Source organism: Corvus moneduloides, chromosome Z (assembly GCF_009650955.1).
Source record: "Corvus moneduloides isolate bCorMon1 chromosome Z, bCorMon1.pri, whole genome shotgun sequence".
Lineage (NCBI taxonomy): Eukaryota > Metazoa > Chordata > Aves > Passeriformes > Corvidae > Corvus > Corvus moneduloides.
Genome location: NC_045511.1, coordinates 56866926 through 56888781, shown reverse-complemented (window position 1 = coordinate 56888781; position 21856 = coordinate 56866926). Strand labels below are relative to the sequence as shown.

The window sequence follows — 21856 nt, the reverse complement described above, 5'->3', positions numbered from 1 at the left end:
GTAAACCACAGGACACATTGATTCCATCTCAGCCTGACGGACGTTAAATTTTTTGGTGCACTTGTGTAATATCTATATTAGTAGGAACTAGGGAGGAACTGAGGCCGTCTGAGGCCACAGAGCAGTTCATGTCCATACCATTAAGCTTTCTCAACCTCAAAAAAATCATAACTGCGTATAGACTGACTACTGGGAATTGTTCCTGGCCTGAACTAACAACCAAACAAAGCTAAGAAATTGTCTGTGAGACTGTTATTTGACATCAAAAGGTGTCAAAAGCCTGCTGGGCACTGTTCAAAGGATTCACCTCAGAGATAAGTACACTTCCCACTGCTTCAGCATGTTTGCTTTTTTGTTTTTTGGCCACATTTTGCCTTTTTTCCCCCTCCCTTTGTCTGTTCTCCTTTGGACACCACTGCCAAAGGGGCAGATGGCTCACCAGAGATGATATTGCCAGTGTACAGCACAGTGTAAAATGCACACTCCACAAGCTGTGGTACATGATGCAAAACAAAATGTTGGACACTCAACCCCCTTGGAAGTTAATGAACCAAATATTCTGTGTTAAATATTGGTTTTATTCCTCCCTTGTTCAACCAGGCCTTCATTTATTCAGAGACAGAGATACTTATAGGTTTCTAGAGGGCTATTTCTGTCTCCTCTGCTTTCATCACTCTTATGAAAATTACAAATAAATGTCTAATTATTATCAGATGGTTTAGAACAATATACTTATCCCCAGAAAATTATCTGAGGGAGCATTATTGGGCTTGGCTGTTAGGAGCAAAAGCCAATGTTGTTTTCATTTGGCAGCAGCTTTTTTACATTACAAGACCCGGCCCAGGCAAGGCATTGTTTCATATATTCTGTCAGTAGTGATTTAGAGACTTGGTGACTTTATGATTAATTTTGCTTTCTTCTCCACAGATTTCTTGGTTACCTTTGATGATCACAAGTAAATGAATATATCTTCCCTGACTTAGTTATTCTGATTTGTCCAGTTAAGGATATTACTCTATACAATATATATATATAAAACCAGGTAGTTACAAATTTCCATTATGCACTAGTTGTGAGCTCTATCTTGCCCATTACATCTTAGCTTATGCCAAGAGAAGGAGTTCCTATTGCATTAGCAGAATATATCTACTGTTTCTTCCTTTTGAGGTAAGCAGCTTGATGGAGGATACAGACCCTGAGCTCTGCATATGAAGTATTTAGAGAAGGGCTATTCTGTCTTACATGAAAAAATGCTAACTTTTGGCAGTTCATCTCTGACACATCTCTGAAGTAATTTCACAAAAATATTAATACACTGCACCTCACAACATCCCAAAAGGTAGGAAGTTATACCCTAAATCACCAAATAATTGCTGAAGTAGGACTATATTTTATGTCAAAAAGTTACATTTAATGAAAGCAACCAGTAGGAAATCCTATTAATTTTGGGAAAACAAAACTCATGTACCATGCTCAGATTAACTGTGTTGTTTCCAAATCTTATTCATTTCCTGAGTTTACAGAAAAGACAATTTCCCAAAATGTTTATCGAGATAAGGAGTGACAGAACTCACTACTACAGGAATGAAGGTTTTTTCTCAAGGTTTTGGTTTTTTTTTTTAATTGTCTTAAGATTTCAGATGATTATAGCATGTCTATTTTGTTAGGAAAGAAGCAGGTAGCATAAGATAAACAGAGGTTCTGAAGGGTCATCCCAAATACATTTTTAAGGCAGAAAAGTAGCTTGGTGAAAACTCTGTCAGTTTGATTTGAAAAAGCCAAAAGTCATCCTTGAAAGAGAAAAGAAATGGAAGAATGACAATTGGTGAGATTTTGATGTGAAAAAGGGTTAAGCATTCTGGCTTATTACAGTCTCCCCAAATGCTGCAGTCATCATTTGTCAAACTGAGTTTTATCCTGAGAAACCAAATGCACGGTGACAGCTTTAGAGCTTTGTGTTCTGAGAAAAACAGTTTTCCAAAAGAAGCAAATAAAAAAGGAGGTAAAAAGATTGGGACATATCTGTATTCTTTCCTGATATTCTATATACATGTTGGGCATCCTTAACCAGCCATTTCAAATATTACTTTATCAAATTTGGTGCCTTTCTGATCTCTGGGAAAGTGTTATTTAGTCTTCTTATTTTTTTCCAAAATATTTTTGGCATGATGTGAGAACTCCTTCAAATTTTAATTACCTTGAGTGAAAAATCCTTCTGCTGAGAATTAATGGAAAGAACACTTAGAGTGCTTGAGACAGAATCTGAGCCTCCTTAAGAAGTATCCTCATCTTAGGTGTCAAATTTTGTATGTGCAAATGACTAGCACTACAGAAGACACTGCTCATTCTGGGTATCCAGACAATGTTTTTGGTAGATAACCATGCAACTTTTGTATGGGAATGACGAATGAACACAGACAAATAATCTCTTGTCTTTTAGAAATAAGCAGTTACCTATGCAAATTCAAATGCTTCTTTGGATCTGAGTCAATATCTGGTTTCCCACTTCCGCAGACAGTTGGAAGATCAACTAAATATAACTTCCAAACCTCCATATTCTTTTTGTTTGCTTTATAAATGTAATATCAAACATAATGACCAAGTATTCATCCTTTGTATGTCTTGTGCAAGCCAAATAGCACATGCAGAGTTATTTCTCTTAAATATCTGGCAAGGCATATGACTGTTAGAAATTTTGACTTGGTTAAAACAAAATTTATCTCATGTTAAAGCATTAGAGAAATGCTGATGAGGTCAAAGCAAATTCTCTGATAAAGCTGTAAAATCACCCCAACACACAAACATGTCTGAATCCTGCCATTAGGCTCTCATGCAGTCTGTTTCTCTGCAGTGAGCAAGTAGCTGTAACCCTTCAGTGCTGCAACTGAGTTTAGCAGAGACAATTGGGAATTGAAGTTACACACACAAAACACACTAATTACTATATAAAAAGGAATTTCATTTCCACATTGTTTTTTCTGTATCCCCACAGAAAGTATTGTGTGGATTTGTTAGCCTGTCCACAAAGAAAGATTTCCGCTGTTATTTTTTAGGTATAATTTGGGCAAGTGATGTGGTAAAACAGTTCTGTAAATCAAGTGAATATAGTTCATATATGTATATTTCACTTCCTTCCGTAGGTTTCACCCATAATGGGCTTTGTCTGTGTGTCAGAGTTAGAGACTTGAAAGAAAAGTATGCTGTGAGAAATTTTCTGACCACAGTGTTTAGTTACATATTTGGCTATTAAAGCCTCTTTCTAGCAGAAATTATTTCCTTAAGAAGCCAGAACTGAAAGGGTTATGGTTTGTTACTGCAGCAGTTACCAGCAGACAGCCATCTAACCTTTGGTACTTACAGGTATTTTATGGCTCTTGATCATATTATCAAATTCTTCATTAATTTTTTTGTATTTTTCTTCAGTGCGTGGGGTGAGAGCATAAGAGGAGTCAGGATCAGGGCTTTCACAACCTTTGCTTTCTTTCTTGTGCAATGCCTGCCAGGTTCAGAGAAATATCAGAAAGTAAAAAAAATGAAAAGGAGCTCAGAGTACTTACACATAATCTTTGCCTGCTGATCATTAGATCAATATCTTCATTAATTTTTCTGTACTTGTCCTCAGACTCAGGGCTGTGACCTACTGAATCGTCCGCATCAGGGTCTGGACTGTCACAGCCATTAAGTCCTTTCTTTCTCAATGTCTGAAATACATAATTTGGAAAGTTCCATCCTTGACACAGGCTGCAAGAAAGACTCAGTAGTGTTAAAGAAACACAAACGGCTCATCATAGGAAAGTTTTACATTATGCTTTAAGGAAAGAAGGTGACTAATGATCCACCACACTGATGCTGTAGGTCTCCAATTATGAGTGCCAAGTGAGGACCATACAGGACCTTTCTGCTGAAGCTGGAGCCAATCAATAAAGAATGAATCTGGCAACGAGCAAAGTACCTATGCTAGTATCTCCCCTGCTCCATGATCCCCATATCCCACAGCATTTAGGGTTTAAGCTAAACACACAGAATGCAATTTATTTTGACATAAACCAAACGTAACATATCTATCCATACTGTTTACAGTGGAATACACTGATGTCTTTCTTTTCTTTTCTGAAGGATGCAGGAGGAGGAAATGAAAAAAGAATCAAACCTGCAACATATTTAGGAATAGATTTCTTCACAGAAGAATAATAATTACCTAAATTGAATTCTAGGAATGACTTTAGCAATGTCATTCCTAAGTGTGTATGCTTTTGATAGTACAAGAGGGAGGGCAGAGTTGATAATATGGCTATGAAATAACAATGAAGATCTTCTAGACATAGTGTTTACTTTTTATTGACTACACTTACAGTGCTACAAATGCACAGGGCTGAAGCTTAATGTACTGGGAAAAGCACTGCTAAAACAGATGCTTAGTGAAAAGTCAAAATGAAAGAATTTCATGTTCAGCTACTCAAATACTCACGACCATGTTTATCATCACTAAGATAGCAGAGTTGAAAAATCTTAAAACCAGAATGAAATCAGTAGCTTGCAATTCAGAATAGTTGTCTGGCTTCAAATAGGTTTTAAGTGATCTACCTTTACAGAACACCAAAGAACAGCCACAGGCCATATTAAGGTAAAAGAATATGAGAAAAAAGTGTGGACTCCTCAAGTACAAGCAATAGTACATAAAGCCAATATATTAATGATTCTCATATTTAGGTTCAAGAATATCTCACTCAAAAACTCTTCAAAGTCCAGTTGGCTGTCTACAAATTTTTAAAGTCAGCTTGCAGTCCATTCTGTGTTGAAACCTGGCTGAGCAATATCAAGTACAACGAAAATATCACATAACACCTAATGTGTGTTAATAAGTGGCTATGCTTGTGCTGTCTGTCAGTGTGGGATACTCTGGTTTCTTTTTGCCTTCTTAGAATGGTTGTGTATCATCTGAGCTTTTTGTTCCTTCAGGAATAGTATATTTCATAATTATTTTCTTTATGAAAATGTTTGGCTTGCTACTGTTACTACCCTTAAGTATTGTAATGTCATACCTTGTTCTCATACTATGGAAAAAACCCTGAACCTTCCATTTTCATCAACTAAGCAAAGTCATAGTGATCTGCCCTAAGAGTTCTGACCCTTCCAATCTCACATTGTAGACCTCTGAAACAGATTTAGACATTTGTGGAAGGATGGCTTAATGTAGGTCTTTCTTTTCAAACTTCATGTCTATAGACACTTCAAGTCAATTCCACAAGCTACTTCTGACACACCAATAAAATTATAATCTAATGGAATAAAAACTTGAGATGCTAAAACAACCTGAATGATTCCCTGCAACTTTTTTCTCTCCCTCTTCTCTCTCTTTTTTCTTTTAAATGTTAAATGTTCAGTTAGCAAAACAGACATAGTTGTGCATGATATCTACTGCTAGTAGCTTGAAACAAGCCAATTAGAAAGAGGGTTTTGCAATCAGCTGCTGTTTAATACATTTAATAGACACAACAAGATACAGTAAAAGCAAAATGTCTCATTGTAATCTCAACTAACATTCTTCTCTTCATGTAAGGACAAAACAGTTGTCCTCTAAATACATAAAATATTCTGTTTCAAGATTAGATCAAGCTGTCCAGACATGAAACCAAGATCAGCACACTTGGGACCATTTCCTGAGCTCATCTGATTCACTGATGGAGTCCTGCTGATTCCCATGGAGTCCCTGAGGACTGATGAGGATGTGAGCTGGACTAAATGGCTTCCTCAACTCCAGGCTTTGAGATGACAGACAAAAAGAAATATGAAAACAGAAGAACAGGAGGAATGTTTTGTAGCCTATTTGAATCTTTTCCTCTCCTATCCATCGCAAATCCTTGTCTACTGCATTCACAAGACTGTGTCTGGGTGAAGTAGATGCATCTTGTCCTTAGCATACTCACAATGACCTAAAGCTCTGCAAACGATTACGTAGCACTCAGGTGAAACAGTTGCTACTCTGGTTTGTAGAGGTTCAGGGATGCACTGCACCTTTCAGATGCTCAAAAGAGGAAAGGCAATGTGAGCCAACATATGTCTTGCAACAATCTCCAAAGAGACTGGATTCCCTCCCATGCTTTTATTACTTATTTACTTTTACATTATTTTCATGCTTTTAGAAAGCAGGTGGCTTGCCACACAAGGCAGAGAAAGACCAATCTCTATTTTCACCAGAAAAGACAAGAACCAAATTTAATAAAATTTTGTTGATATTCTACCCAAAAATAACTTTAGCCCTAAAGAGTAGAGGCAAACTTTTTCCTTGCAAAAAACATCAGTCTAGTGTGTTTGGCTGGTACCTTGGCTGATGGTGCAAATCAAGCTCAGTAATGCAGACCACCACATCTCAAAAAAAAATAAAATCAAAACAAACAAACAAGCAAACAAACACAGACACAATCCCCCAGCCACTGCCAACAAAACACCACACAAATCCCAAACTAAAACAAGACATATTTCAATGAGATGGGTTAAGGCTAAGCAACAGGAATTTCCACATATATGCTGGACTCAGAGGCACAGCTCCTAGCTTTGTGAGTGCTGGAACTAATGTCTGGTCTCCTGTGAACTGCATTTTGGGGTAAAGTGCAATATGCAGAGAAGATCTCCTCAGTACCCATCCTTCTGCTGATCTTTGCTGCTTCTCTCTGTCAGGACTCAGGCTGCAATGCTGCTTCCAGCGGGGAGTCTTTCTGGGAGTAATTTCTGGTTTCTCTTTTTTTGCACAAGAAAGTATAATTTTCATGAAACTTCACTGTCTTTGAGACCTCTCTCTTTGCCCTAGATTTGCTTGGCATTGAATAAAAACTGAAGTTTTAAGGGAAAAGACAGAAGAACAGATTGATAGATTACACAGGGACTGGAATGCACACACTTACATCACAGTCCTCCACTGGAGAGGAGAGAAGGCTGGAAGTGACAAACTCTGCACTAAGGCAATGAGTTGTATCAGACAGAAAGGACAGAAATAATGACCCTGAACATCTTAGTGTTATCTCTGGCATCTCAACATGCAGGCTACAGTTTTCCCTATCGTATTACCTTGTTTGTTATTTTACTCTCCTTCACATCATTAACTACCACATTAAATCTCTCATTTTTTTTTCTTCATTTATTGTTGTGCTTCAACACAACACACGTTCATACAGCACAAGTGGTGCTGACCAATATTAAGCTGATTAATCCTTTCTCACAAGCTCTCTGGACTTTGTGTCAAGTTTTCCTCTTCTCCCCTATTTTGTGTAACCTCTTGAAAGCAGAGCCTGGTTCTGGAGTCTTTGACCCAGTCTTGCAGTGATTTAGAAACAATTTTTCTTATGATGTTAAGCTGTCATAGCCTTTTGCAAACCCTGGAAAATAGCCAGACCTTTCACATTCTCCTAGAGATTAGCTAGTTTCCAAAGATTTAATGACTATTCAGGGAATTTTTAAAAGGATAAAATAGCACAATTGTGTAGCACATTGCATTCTAGAGAACTCCAAGCCAGATTTCAGTTATTTTTAAAGAAAATAAGCCATTTTTCAACTACGGAAGCTCCACTTCTTCCAAGCAATCAAACAAGTAATTATATTGGACTCCAATAACCTAAAATCAGCCAAAGCATATGAACAACAAAATGGTTAAAGAAAAACGACCTTTGACTGAAATCTCCATTGCCAGCAATTAGTCTAAATCCTACTCTGTAAACCTCAGAGGAGAAGTACTAACTTAGTGACATGCTGACTCCTGTAAAATGAAGTATAAACAACTATTTTCTTTCATTTCATGCAAAACTTATCATCATTATGGAAGCTCAAAAGAAAATATGGCAATAACACCCAGGTCTGATGTTATCAAGGCAATGCAAATCATTGTAATTTTGAAGACTTTTGAGGAGGAAAAGCCTTTCGTTTTCCTAATCTAGTCTCTGTTTCTGCAGTTTTATCCTCTGTTTGTTTTTTTTAACATTTCTTTAACAGAATGAGTGGAGAAGGTTAGAATTTATTTTATTTTTTTCCATCTCATCATTTAGTTTGTCCATTCATATTTTTAATAGGTTTATCTGCTGTGGAAGTGCTTCTCATTGCACTCCAGGGCTTGGAAATGCTCACAGTATAGTTGCCAAATTAAAAGGCTAGGTCAGTTGATGAGGCTCCCAAAAGGTTCTGACCAACCCACTATGTTCCTTTCTGATATCCTCTGCAATGAAGACCTAACAAGGTTAGGTTAATCACTATCTTCATTTGTGTAATAAAAAGTGTGATCTCACTGGGTCTTCATCTGTAATCAAACTTTACAGTATGGAAAAATTCAGAATTGCATGTCTACTTCTACAAATTCCCATATCTTTTATGTTGTCCAGAAGCCACCACAATGATCTTTAACTGACAGACTGACTGGCGACAATCCATGGACTTGCAATTTTGTAAATACATTTGGCATTTCACTGCCATTTGACTGTCAGAAAAAAACCTTCAAGTCCCCTCAATTTTCACTATCACTTTCTTTCCCATATCTGGATGGAATAAGTCTTTTAGCCACAAATGAAAAATGGTTTTGTCTCTCTTCTTTTCACTGGACCTACATATTTACGTGGTAAAGAAGACAATAGCCAATTTCAAAGGAATTATATGCTATTGTGTTCAACTGCTGTATCATTTATAATCATTCTATGATTTCAAAGAACCTGGCCAAATTTATGGTGGTCCCCCAAAAGAGCAGAAAATATTTAGACATGGGCGTGATTCATTTAAGCATCAGTTTGCTCTCTGTGCAACAGAGATATTAAAGTTAGAAAGTGTTGAGTGAAGAAAACCTCCACTATCTTCTTGGTTATAGAATGATGAAATTTTATGATGAAATTGCATGATACAATGTATGGTGCAATCAAGTAATGAAAGGTTCTACTCAAATGAAAAACACAGAGGAAGAGATGGGTTGCTATGGGAACCACCCGTCTGAATTTCCAACTTATGTGTAACTAAAGTCTCAAATTTTATGTTCCATTAACATAGAGTTCATAAATTTTTACATTTAATAATGGACATAAACTAGTATGCTGGTACTAATGTACTTTAATTGTATATTTAGGAGAATCACATAAAACATTATTATCTATCAAACTCCACACACACAAAAATGTATACCAGTAACACAGAAAAATGGAACATTTCTTACCTCTTTTCCAAAAATCATAAAATGTTTTTGTGGTTTGCATTCCTTTTGAAACAAGCTACAGAGCTTATATTAAGCTGAACTTCTATAGCTCCATGCTAATCTTTTTGTTACTACTTTGTTTTTACCAAATTTCAAAGAAAAAAATTCAGTTGTCTGGTACTATATGTCTGTCTTCTTCAAATGAATACATGTAAATGTGTTTTTCACGACAATACACCAAATCCTCTGCTTGGATTTGCTTTTGATTTTCACATGCTAAGTGATTATTCTCTCCTCCTTCAAGTACCTTCTCTAATCACACCTCTTGTGAAACCAAACAGCACCGACAGCCTTTGCCAGTAACACCTGCTTCTCTCTGCTTACAAATGATCAGCCAATGGATTGACAGTATTAGTACATGTGTACTGCAAGCTCAGCAGGGCATGAGATCTCTACCTGACTAAAGAGTTCAGTCTATCCTCTTCCACTCATGCTCTTGTTGTGTACCAAGGCATCTCTACAACATTTTGCAGTGTGGGTACAAACAAAATCCGTTTTTTCAAAAGGGCAATGGGATAGTGGGATTTTTGTTTCTTTGTTACCTATAGCTCTGCTACCTAACTTGGGTATGGGGGAGCTTTGGAAGACAGTGCACCTGGCGCAGCCCCAGAGCATCCAGGACTTGTCTGTTTGTGCTGACCCTGCAGCCTGGAGCAGACTGGTCAGCACCACCACATCTGCTAGTGCCTCTCTGCAGTGCCTCTCCTCCATCTGTATGAGAGAACTCACCTTGCTGTGCTGCTGTGCCAACATCTCCCCTCTGGAGAGCTGGTGAGGCAGGAGATGGGAAGATGGCAGAGGTTTGTGTGCTCTCTAAAAGAGATCATGCAAAATCCCTTTCTTTAATGTTCAATCTTGTCAACTTGCAAGTGCTTTTTGTTTAGTATAGAGTTAAATTAGACTGGGTAACTTTGGCTTTTTAAGTATAAGAAGTGTACGTCAGATTCAGAGATCTCACAGTGGCTAAAGTAAGCCACATATCTTTTGGGATTTTCTCTGAAAGAAACAAAAGCAAATCACATGAGGACTCCAGCATTAAAGCTCTGTATTAAAATTTCTGCTAATGCATAGTCACTTGGTCTGTTCAGCCTGGAGAAGAGGAGACTGAGGGGAGACTTAATTGAAGTCTACAACTTCCTCATAAGGGGAAGAGGAGGGTCAGGCACTGATCTCTTCTCTGTGATGACCAGTGACAGGACTCCAATAACTGCCATGAAGTTGTGTCATGGGAGGCTTAGTTTGGATATTAGAAAAAGGTTCTTCACCCAGAGGGTGGCTGTGCACTGGAACAGACTCCTCAGGCAAGTCATCACAGCACCAAGACTGACAGAGTTCATGAAGTGTTTGGACGATATTCTTGGGCACATGGTGTGACTCTTAGGTCTGTGATGTGCAGGACCAGCAGCTGGAGTTGATGACCCTTGTGGATTCCTTCCAATTCAGCTTATTCTGTGATTCCTTGTAAACTTACAGCCCCCTATATTCACAATTATTTCATGGGACACGCAAAAGATTTCTGTCCATCACTTGTAAACTGTTTTTAAAAGAATTTATATCTGAAAAATTCCTGAGGTTCTAATTAAGGATATTTTCTCATCCTTTGGGCTTTTTCCTATCCATCATCATGGTGCAAAAGGTCTGACAACCCACAGACCCCCCATGGCAGCTGACGTAGGATTCCTACGCCAACCGTCAATGGAGGGGATCACATTTCCTGGGCTCTGAAAGAGGAGATGGCAGCAACACCTGCTGATCCCAGCCACCCGGGAATCCACGGGGGGAGAGGAGCATCAAATGACCAGTGGTGCTGGCTGGCATGATGTGGCTGCAGCCAGCAGGGAGCGGGTCCCCAGAAATGTCATGCATCCCTGCCATCTGCACCTGTCAGTGCCAGCACCTGCTGCCCTGTGGCCATAGATGGCTGTTCCCAGGGCTGCGGTGCTGATTGGGGACACTCCGCTCCTGGCTGCTTGAGTTTGTCTTTCCTTCACCCATGGTGCTGTCACAATTCTCAGTTCTCATGTGGTTGCAGCTACGGGAGTGCAGTCTTTGCTCCTTACAAATATATGCACATAAATATATGCGTGTGTATCTATACATTTATATATATATTAAAAAATAATATATGTATATACATACCCTCTACTAAATAACGTCTCAGCAGCTTTTTGTTCAAATCTAGATGGATTTTTTAGAAGTGTTCACACTTGCATGACCAGCTTCCATTTGCTCTGATGCAGTATAATACTACCTTAATATTGCTGGTGTGCTGCATTAGTGGAGTTAAAAAAAGGGATATGTTTCTTCAGACAAGACTGGCATTTTCTGAATAATGGGTTCACATGTGAGATTAATTGGAGGTGTTAAGATTAGTGACATAAATGTCATGCTGACCTAGTTGTGATTACAGCTTCTCATGCAATCCCCTTTGTAAATATCTGAGGTTTAAAAAGGAAAAAAAACCCCAGCTTTCAATGAACAGAATTTCTCATAAATGTTAGTAACAATTCACTGTAAAATGCACTCTTTACATCCAAAGATGGTATTGAAATGAAACTTCTGTGCAGATGTATTCTAAACCAGTGTTTGAAAAGAAACTCAAATTCTGTTCTGTTGTATTAAAAACACCGGACAACGGCCCAGAGACTGGCTGTCAGTGTGTTATGCACAAAATTAGCAGATTATTTACCTTATGACAGGTATTCTCAGGATATTTTTGTTTTAGTGATGAAATACTTATGAGTGCCTTTTGAGTACCCCAGCGATTCTAACTCCTTACTGAGGGCTCAAAGGCCCAGGCACTTCTTTTGAGTTATGGAAACATGGAAGATGTAGGTAAAGGTAAAAACCATGAGGTTACTCTCCTGTATTTCCCACCATTCTTTCTGCATGGTGTCCTCCCATGACTGTATGCTTTCTGAAGAATGAAGGCTAGCATCATAGCCTAGTGGCAAAGGTCTCCATTTTGCATCCCCTATCTTTTTACAGAAAATAGACTCCCATTATTTTTTGAGATACAATATTTGCAGAACAACTAACTCCATGAAGAAAAAGCTTCTATATTTTAGCTACTTCAACTAGTTCACTGGCAGGAGCACCACCATTCTGTAGCCAGACCTGGAAGCGGAGGGGTGCAAAGATAACCTAAAGCCAGAATAGTTGCATTCCTGACTCACCTTTTGCCCTTGACCACAGCAAAATATCAGTTCACTATATACCTGACTGATTTTTCAATCTCATTGAAATGCACAAAGTATTTAAATGGCCAGGTTTTCTCTAAGCTTTATTGAGAATCTTTGAAAGAGAACAAGATATTGGTGAGACATAGCATATTTGATTTGTACTAGGTTTTGCTGTCAGACACAGAAAGTGTATGAATGGAAAAATAAACTTTACAGTAGTGCAGAAGAATAATTTCAGTTTCATTAGGGAATATGAGGTTCCTTAAAAATAAACACTGTAATCATCAACAGGTTGTTATTTCACTTCTTTCTTTTTACGTTCGTCTATCTATAATCCTCCTCTGGCTCCAGCCCTTCCAGATGGAGCACCATCCTCAACATTTTCATTTGTGTCTAATTTAGTCAGACATATACACAAATACAAGGCTGAAGTCAGATCTCACTTACACTAGTGCAAATTTATAGCTGGATTTGGAACAGCTGTAAAGATACCAGTCAAGATATTCTAGATGTACAATGGTGTTACCAAGTCTGTTACATCATTGTTGCTAGCTCTTGAAATATAGAGTATTTGAAATATGCAGGGCTTAATATAAACGGCTGCAGAAAAAATTAACTATTTCAAAGGCAGATGGTGTTTTCCATGATATAAATGGTAACCTTTAATACTAAATGACATATTCAAAATACTTTAGAAAAGTGAAATACAGAACTTGAGAAATGTGACATACAGAAGAACACATATATTTGAAAGATTTTTTTTTTTGTCACAAAAGCCTGTTATGTGAAAGAATAACAGCTGTAAGGAATTATTCTTTGCATATATTTTGAGCATTATTTATGTTCTAAAAGATCCATAAGAGATTCTGAAATTATATCTTTAGTGACTGCTTCATACAGTATTAAAATGCAACCATCCTGGGGAGAATATATCGCCAACCTGTGTAGCTTCACTAGCCACTGAAGTTTTCAGGAGTAGAAATGATGCATCCCTCAGACAAATAAAAGTGTAACATATGATGTAAGTTACTTTGGATGCAATTTTTCCCAGATTATGAGGCAAACACCTTTACCCTCAACCATGGGGCCAGGTGACTGCGACATTTTGCTTTTCTATTTCATCTGAAACAGAACACTTCCAGCAGCACTGAACTCTGCAGCACTGACTCAGCAGTGAAAATGCCACCCAGTGAGACAAGAACACCATTTCCTTCAGCACCTGGGTTTTCTTTGGAGGTCTCCCAAAAAATCTTGAATGTATCAATGTTCTGAACAGGTTTGTTTTTCCTCTCAAAATTGGAACATTTATTTTATAACAGATCCAATGACAGGGTACTAAATTAAAAAAAAAAAAAAGGTACCAGCATGACAATGAGTAAATGTTGCTGAATTGCAGTTTCTTCTATAGGAAAAAATATGCTTCCTTTTATCTTCATAGTACTATAATTGCTTACCCATTGGTAAAAATGCCCATACCAATATATTTTTCAAAAATGGTGAATTACAATAGAGGCTAGATCCCTGAAACTCTAGCCTCCTCTTTCTTTGTAGCACGGAGGCCTTAAATAGCACAAAGCAACAACCATCAACTGAGTGTTCTGCTGAGAGTGCTGTCACCAAGGAGAAAGAGAAGGAAGGCTCTTCACTAAGTTTAGAGAAAGCAAGTTACAGGATTTCACAATCCAAATTGGCCCATGATTTTAACTATGAAAACAGATAACTCAAATGATGCAGAATTTTATATCTAAGATGGCTTTTTTCCTGTATGTAAGTTCTGTTATTTACCAGAAACATTCGTGCAAATTGTATCTATCTTTAAACAGCTGCTAAAATCTCTAGACTATGATATGTATTTGTCAGCTTATCAAAGTGTCATCTGATAGAAACAAAGAACTGGATTTTGTTTTCCCATGGAAAAGCCTACAGGAGTGGTAAGATGCAGACAGGAACTTTACGAGCTGAAATTTGCAGATACATTAGCTAAACACTAGCCAAAAAAAGGAGTGAGAAAGTGCAGTCAGAAGTATGGAGAAGCTCAGTGAAACTCCGGAACTGGATGATTATCTTCCAAAGCTGGTCCTTCAAAACAATGGTTTTCCTCAAGCATAACTTCTTTAAAAGTCATACTGCTCCTATCGCTCTGCTCTTCCCTTGAGACGAGTAAGTACTTCTCTCAAAAGAAGACAATCAGAAATGACAAAGTTAGCAAAAAGTTGTCAGATTCTGAAAAGCTTTTTGATAATTTCCAGTCAAGGGTATTCTAAATTTCTATTACGACAAACTGTGCCATCATGGAGGCAGAAGCCCCTTTACATAAGATTATCCAAGGATTAAGCTGTTACTGTATAGCCCAAGAAGATGCAGTTTAACTCCCACTTCTCTTACTGACTTCCTGCATGGGCTTTTTTAAATTCACTTTTCTATAGTTTTCCCTCTATAAAAAGCTGAATAATAGTTACCACTACCATAATTGGGGTGCTATAAGAAGGAAACCCCAAGCAAGTGGTAAAATACTCAGTCAGGAGTCTAAATTTGGTATAGAGAAACAGACCAACCCTCACATACACCTGCAGAACCTGTCTTTACATTCTGCCCTCTGAAGCTGTCAAATTAACAACATGATGGTCAGTTTCAGTGCTCTGCTTGGGAAAGAAGAAAGCATTAGAAACAGAGCAGCTTCTAGTTGTTATCACTGCTTGAGGAAACAGGAATGTCAGAGGCAGACTCAAGATCTAGTCAGAAATTTTGGCCAGGACACAGTTTACACAGGTACTAGAAAAATCATGGCTGAGAAGATAGAATAGAAAATGAAAGGGAAAAAAATTTCTTAATTCAGAATCTAAACATTGAAAAATCTGGCTTCTTCTGGACACAGCTAAAACATTTTAAATGTTAGGGTGTTCGTTGTAAAACTGGATTTCTTTTTTTGGACAAAATTATAGGTTTGTAGGATGAATTGGTATATTGGCCTGGCAAAGTCTACTGTCTGAGATCTAAAATCTTTAATCATATGGTATTTACAGAGAGAGATCCATGGGCTACAAAAGATGTCTCCACTTGGGTCCCCTAATTCCACAGGAGAGATGAATAAATGGAACAAGATTTCAGTCTGCCTAATTTTTCTGAGACTTGGTAGAAGTAGACATGAAGAGCACTGTGAAGGTGGATGTAACAGATACTGTTTCACTTGGTGAAGAGTTATGTGTGGGTTCTTGACCGGTTATGATGTCTCTTGCTACTGCAGCATAAATCACTGTACAGGGCTGCCTGCTCTGCCCTGCCATGAGAAACTACTCACCCCATGCCAGAGCCATGGAGATGGAGTAGTCAAGGGGTAGGCATGCATTCTCTTCCTCTGACTCTGCTGTGAAGGTTGCAACCTCCAACGCAAGAAAGGCAATAAATAGCTTAGGGGTACTCTAGGTAACACAGGTGTTTTTTCAGACCCTCACAAAGTTATGTCACATATAAGAACTTTTTCTTATATGAGAAAGTTTTTCTTATTAAAAATCCCAAATCCAGAGCAGCCTGGTGGTCTGCATTTGTTTTAGTGAACTGACCTATGTGATAAGTCACTTCACAAATGTTTGGCACCATGGATATGAATAGTATTTTGAGGATTGTGTTCCTGAGAAAAAGGTAAATATTGATTTCTGTGTCTCTGAGAAAAATATTCAGAAGCCAGTAGCATTCCGATTTTTTTTCTAAAGTGCTCAGCCTGTGTATAAGGAAGAACCATACAGAGTTCTTACCCAGCAACGAGTTGAAATCCACAAGGGCAAAAACACTATTCCCAGTCTTCTTGTGCTGGAGGCTTTACAAAACTACAGACCAATCTTGAAACCATTATGATGAGAGATGGAAAAATAGCATTGCCTATTGATATTTCTTCAGCAAGAAAACTGAGTTCATTTACTTATTCCCCTATCTTGGCTATCTTCTAAGCTGTATGCAGCCATCTGCCTGCTGCCACAGAAGCCAGAGCTGTTTCTTAGGCTCTGGAGAGCATTTACAGTGCAATAAAACAGCCTAGAATAAAGGTAAAAAGTGTTACATAGAATGATAAAGGAATACTTCAGGTTCTCTATAATTTATTGCATGTCTGAATACAAAAAATTTAATCAGAAGCTAACTGTGCCAATGAAAGCAGAAACGTGATAAGATTGACGGGGATTACCTCAAAATACACATGGCTTTGCCTCTTACTCTTGATATATTACAATTAAAGATCTGGCAAAGAGATCCTGACTGATTTTAGTGGGCTCAGGCTTTCACACAGCACTTAACAGCAGTGAAAGAAGCCAACAATCTCCTAAATAACTAAAATTTCAATTCAGTAATGCTAGAAAACCCTTTCTGTGAAGGGGGCAAGGGGCATATACACCACGATACAAGAATGTCTCAAGTTACAATGCAAGATGGAACCAAAAGTATGTATTGTATCACTGTCTGTTAAAACCAGGTGGGGCAGGGTTCTTTATCTCTTCCATGACACATCCCTGGTAACTCCCCCCGGTAGATATCTTCTGTTAATGGGCCATCTAGCCTCACTGCATGACTCATAAAATTACATCATCCCGTTGTGAGATGTTCCTCCAACCAAGCATTCCTACCTGGATATAATCTGAGGTTTGTAACACCACGCTCAGCCTTTACCTACTGGATTCCCAGAGGACAAGAGCTACATAACCACCACTGGACCTTCAGAGGAAGACCAGACCTTTCTACAGGATCACCGCTTTGACAGAGCCATATCTATCACTTCAAGAGGACTGCAGCCACCATTTAATCAGATTGCTACCACCACCCTGACCAACAGGGTGTCATGTTTCTGTACTATTGCATTTATTTTAATTTTCCTATTAAATTGTATCTCTGACTTGAAGTCACTGGTCTGCTTTCAGACTAGTACAAAGAATTTCTCCAGTTCAGAAGTGCAAAATTTTGGTCCTAGAATCTGTAGAGGGGTTCAAAGTCCTGAGGTTTTTCTAGAGTTTCTCAACAATGTGAAACTTCCAAATAAACTGCAGAAAAGCTTACTTACATAGATTGTAAAACTGGCAAAATTCCTATTCTCCCTGGATATGGTAGATCACAAGACCACAAATAAAATAGCAGTAGCAGGAATCAACGAGTACTTCTTTTGTTCCTGCCACTCAGTTGGTCATGGATATCAGTAGGAAGCAGACTTAACTTCAGAACTTTTAGGTTTAGTCAGTGATTTAACTCCATTACCCTTCATGAAGAAAGAGTGGAATTAAGAAAATTTCTTCCATGAAAAACACTGTACAGGAATAGGTGGATTTCTCAACTCCTTAATGGGAATGGAATGAAAAAGTTAATCTGTGGGATAGACAAAAGAAGATTCTATAACCCTTGGTATCCAGTGTCTCACCTCAAATCCAAGCCCAGAAGGATCTCCCTAGTTCAGGCTAGAGTTGTGAATCTCTCATAAGTGTTAGTACCAGGTGGGTTTAGTCCTACTAGATAAACTTTATTATTGATAAAGATCATTTCCCAATTGTCATATTATATTTACATATATGTAGTTATCTAAAGGGGTCCTAACTGTTCAAGGGTTCTACAATTAGGAAGAGCTCCCACTTCGTCCTGCCCCCCACTTGAAAGCTAGACGTGAAGATGTCTCCAGGACAGTGAAATGACAGCACTTCTTTCTAAGCATCCTTTGGAACAGAAGCAATTTTTAGTGTTAGCGTAGGAAAACAGTCAATGAGGGGTGCTCCTTCTTGCTTTGAGCTTACCCTGAAACCATAAAGAGCAGTCCACACCCTGCTGCGATTGCCTTGCTGCAAAGAAGGGTCTTGTTACAGGAAAGGGCTATGGAATAGATCTAATAAAGGGTTTAGGAACATAGAAAGCTCAATTTGGCAATACTAACTATTTAGGCACCTGATCTTCACAGTGGAATTCACACTGTGTTAGGATCTGAGGCACCAGAAGGGTTTGGTGCTACAGAACAATGTCCAAACCTAGGAGAATGTGATGAAGTTGTGAGTGACCCAGACCAAGCAAATGGGATTTCAGAAATCTTATCCCTCATCAGAAGCATCAGATGCTTACCCACAGATACAGAAATGCCTTCACTCACATTCCTACTGGATATTCAGGTATTGACTGAAACTTACTGTCGCCTCCTACAGTCAACATGTCAAAGGCTCAAGGAACACTCATTCTTCCCTTCTAAGAAAACATTGCTGTTCCTGATCTTTTATCTATATAACAGTTAGTGGTTAGAAGCATGCTAACTGGAAACACAGGTTCTGTTCCTTCTTTTATCGGAATAGGCTCAAAACTATTGCCTGCCGTATTCCTAGAAGGGATAGGATTTATTCAGCTTCCTATGCTCTAGACAGTTCTAGATGGTTAAATCTATATACCATTCACTGTAATATTTTGCTTTTGAGCATTAACAAATGCACCATTTGTTCAGCCAGAGAAACAGAACTTGACAGGAGACAGAGCTCTTTGACTTGTAACAGCATTTTTGTTTGAGGAAAACCTGTTGAAATCCTTTGAGTCTTAAACTAAGACTGGGAAAGACTGTCAATTTTGACCCATGTTGCGTCAATACTTACTAAGCACAGTACAGGCCCCTAGTAATCTTGAAGGTCAAGTAACAGATCCTTCACAATGTTCATGTGCCTCTGGATGAGATTTTTGGACAAGTGACCAAGTTGCCATATTGTAGGCAAGTTTAGTCACTCCTGTGAAACATTTTCAGATATAGGATAGAAAGTACTGAGCATAATTACAAGCTTTTATTCAAGAGTTAAACAATATATGTGGGTCATGTGAAAATTTACGTCTAGGATGGCAAGCTTCTTTTCACACAGGTTACAGAAATGTAGCTCAGATGCTAAGGCACATATTGGAAGGAATCCATATAGCTTCCACTTTACTGATATATGTTTGAACAAGTTAGATGTAATAATCATGCCTTGGATTAAAAAAATGAAAGGAAAATTCTTATATTTTTACGCTTTTCGTGTTACAGCCACGGTTATATTGTAGTAACCTAAATATACTTTAAATGAGATGTTCCAATAGGTACTGCTTCTTTGTCAAGATTTTGATCTCTTTTGAACCAATCCCTGTGTGTTGTTTAAAGTACTCTTATTGATTCTTCTATAATTTGTTTTCTTTGAGCAACCTGTGTGCTGTAACACTTGATCAAAGAAATAAACAGTTGCTTCAACAATCCAAAGTAAAGTGCATGATCATTTTTATAACTCTGCACTATAATTGTCTATAGATCACACAGGATGATATAAATAAATGAGTTTAAGATTTTTTTTAATGCAAGCATATCCAATATATCACAGTTTTTTACTTTTTACGTAACTGTCTATTACACAAAAAATTAACTAAATGTTTAGAACATGGATGATGCAACTTCTTTTAACAGTTTTTACTTCTCCATTAATGGTAACCATATATAGAAATGTTCATGGCAAAACTAAGTAAGGAAAACACAACTACATAAAGTTTTGGATTTATAGATTGCTGCATAAAGAAAATGTTGATTGAAGCTCTTTAAATGGCGTTTTTCTAATGCAATGAGCAATGGTTATTTAAGATTTTAACAAAGTTTAACAGTTCCGGAATATGGACATTGATTCATACCTGACTATAGACTTGTGATTATTAAAAATGTAGAACAACAAAGCATATGTGTTTGAGGTTTTATAGCACTTCAAATTTGGTAACTTACATTAATTTCACCTGTCATATAAAAAGACACATAGAGGCCTCTCTGAATTCAGGGCAAATGGAGTCTAATCAATATGAAGTACATAATGCATAGAGGATCGATGCAAATTTTATAATACACAAATAAATAATTAATTTATACCATCTTACTGTAACAAGGAAGAAAAGTCAGCATATTTTGAAGTTTAACAGAACTTTTGCCACAGCCATGAAAACTGTGGAAAGGCATCTCACAAAAATAGTGTTATTTGTGTGCAGTCTAGGGAAGGAGAGGTATGCAGGTGTTTTGCTTCATACAAATCACATAAGTAAGGTGTTCCAGCCTGAGCAGAACATTTAAGATGTTGGCTCCCTATCAGGAGAATAAAGTAGGCATAAAGCCAAGATTAGACTGACTTTTCATCTCTATCCTCTTTGGTGATGAAGTTCTACTTCAGAGTGCCTTTGTTTCTCACATAATTCACAACTCTGTGGCAGGGAGTTTTACTTCTGAGTACTGATACATAAATGCCACCCATGTTATGAACTATTGAGGTCCCAGCTCTGTCACTTTTACTGACTGCTTCAAAAAAAGAGCCATGGTTCTGCAGAGATTTGCAGGAGCATTCAATTTTCTTTTTGTGACAAGTTTCAGTGTCTAAAAGGTGACTTCCATAAATCTTTTTAGAAGTAAGACCTATTCTAGTATTGCTTACTACAAAAGGTGACAGAATCCATAGAAATTTTTGTCTGTGCTAGAAACTGTAACAAGGCAGATGTGAATTTAGTCAGAATGCTCCCATTGACCTCTCTAGGCTTTAATCAAGGATCTAATAAAACATGAATAGTGAGCTTTGCATAGCAGAATTTTCTGGCTTTTGATACCATAGGGCTCTTTTAACCTAATGAGGGGTAGCTAAGGGCCCACATCTGGAAACATTTATACATCTAAAAACTCCTTACTCATGTGTAAGCATATGAAGAACTGTGCAACATGTAACTGATTTTGCTAGAAACTCAACGTTGCATAATCTTCAACATTGATTTAACAAAGAACAGTTGAGAGCTTATAGAAACCAAATAAAACAAAAAGTCTTGGGGGAAAAGAGGGCAAGGTCAGTAATTTATATTAAAAACAGTTGTGAGGTAAGAGAATATGTAGTATTTTTACACTTGTCATTATCACTACTGCATACAAATCTGGGTAATAACCATATTTTGTATTTGTCTTACAAAGCAGGGGTATTTCAATGATGAAAATTAAAAACGAACTTGCTTACAAAAGTCTTTGTGTCTGGAACACAGCTATAAGTAGCTCACTATCTAGGCTGAAAATGGTAATGCAGGGTAGTGTGTCCTATTTTTCTGTGCTTGAAGTGAAGATACAATAGTAGAATTCAGCCTTGGTAGTTACTAATACACCACACAGACACAATAAAACCCTGTGTACTGGATAAAGGAATTACTTGTGGCCTGCCTCCATTACAAAGAGCAGAGGGGGGCCAACATGCAAGAAGACAAAATGCTTTACAAGGAGGAAGGAGACCAGAAGAGTCGATGTACCCAAATACAAGGACCTTGATTCTTTTTGGAGTGATTTAAGTCCCTTTCCATCAATTATCGTCCTTTGTCTCCAGAGTCTTATCACAAGCAGCATTACAGGAACTGAACAAAACAAAACAATACTCACACTCAAATAACCCTGTGAACTGCGCTGACATTTCCACACCCTGTTGCTGTGTTT

The 21856-nt window shown here is 37.9% G+C and overlaps 1 protein-coding gene across 13 annotated transcripts in view; it reads right to left on the bottom strand.

The window, feature by feature from the left end:
* MEF2C (myocyte enhancer factor 2C) overlaps nucleotides 1–21856 on the bottom strand; it is a 126307-nt gene that overhangs the window by 33748 nt on the left and 70703 nt on the right. For 9 of the 13 annotated variants that reach the window (XM_032095454.1, XM_032095458.1, XM_032095459.1 and 6 more), the window contains one exon: nucleotides 3558–3701. In XM_032095454.1, coding sequence (XP_031951345.1) covers nucleotides 3558–3701 — 144 coding nt within the window. Of the gene's footprint in view, nucleotides 1–3358; nucleotides 3497–3557; nucleotides 3702–21856 lie in introns of all 13 variants that reach the window. The other 4 variants (XM_032095460.1, XM_032095455.1, XM_032095457.1 and 1 more) reach the window with 2 other exon arrangements.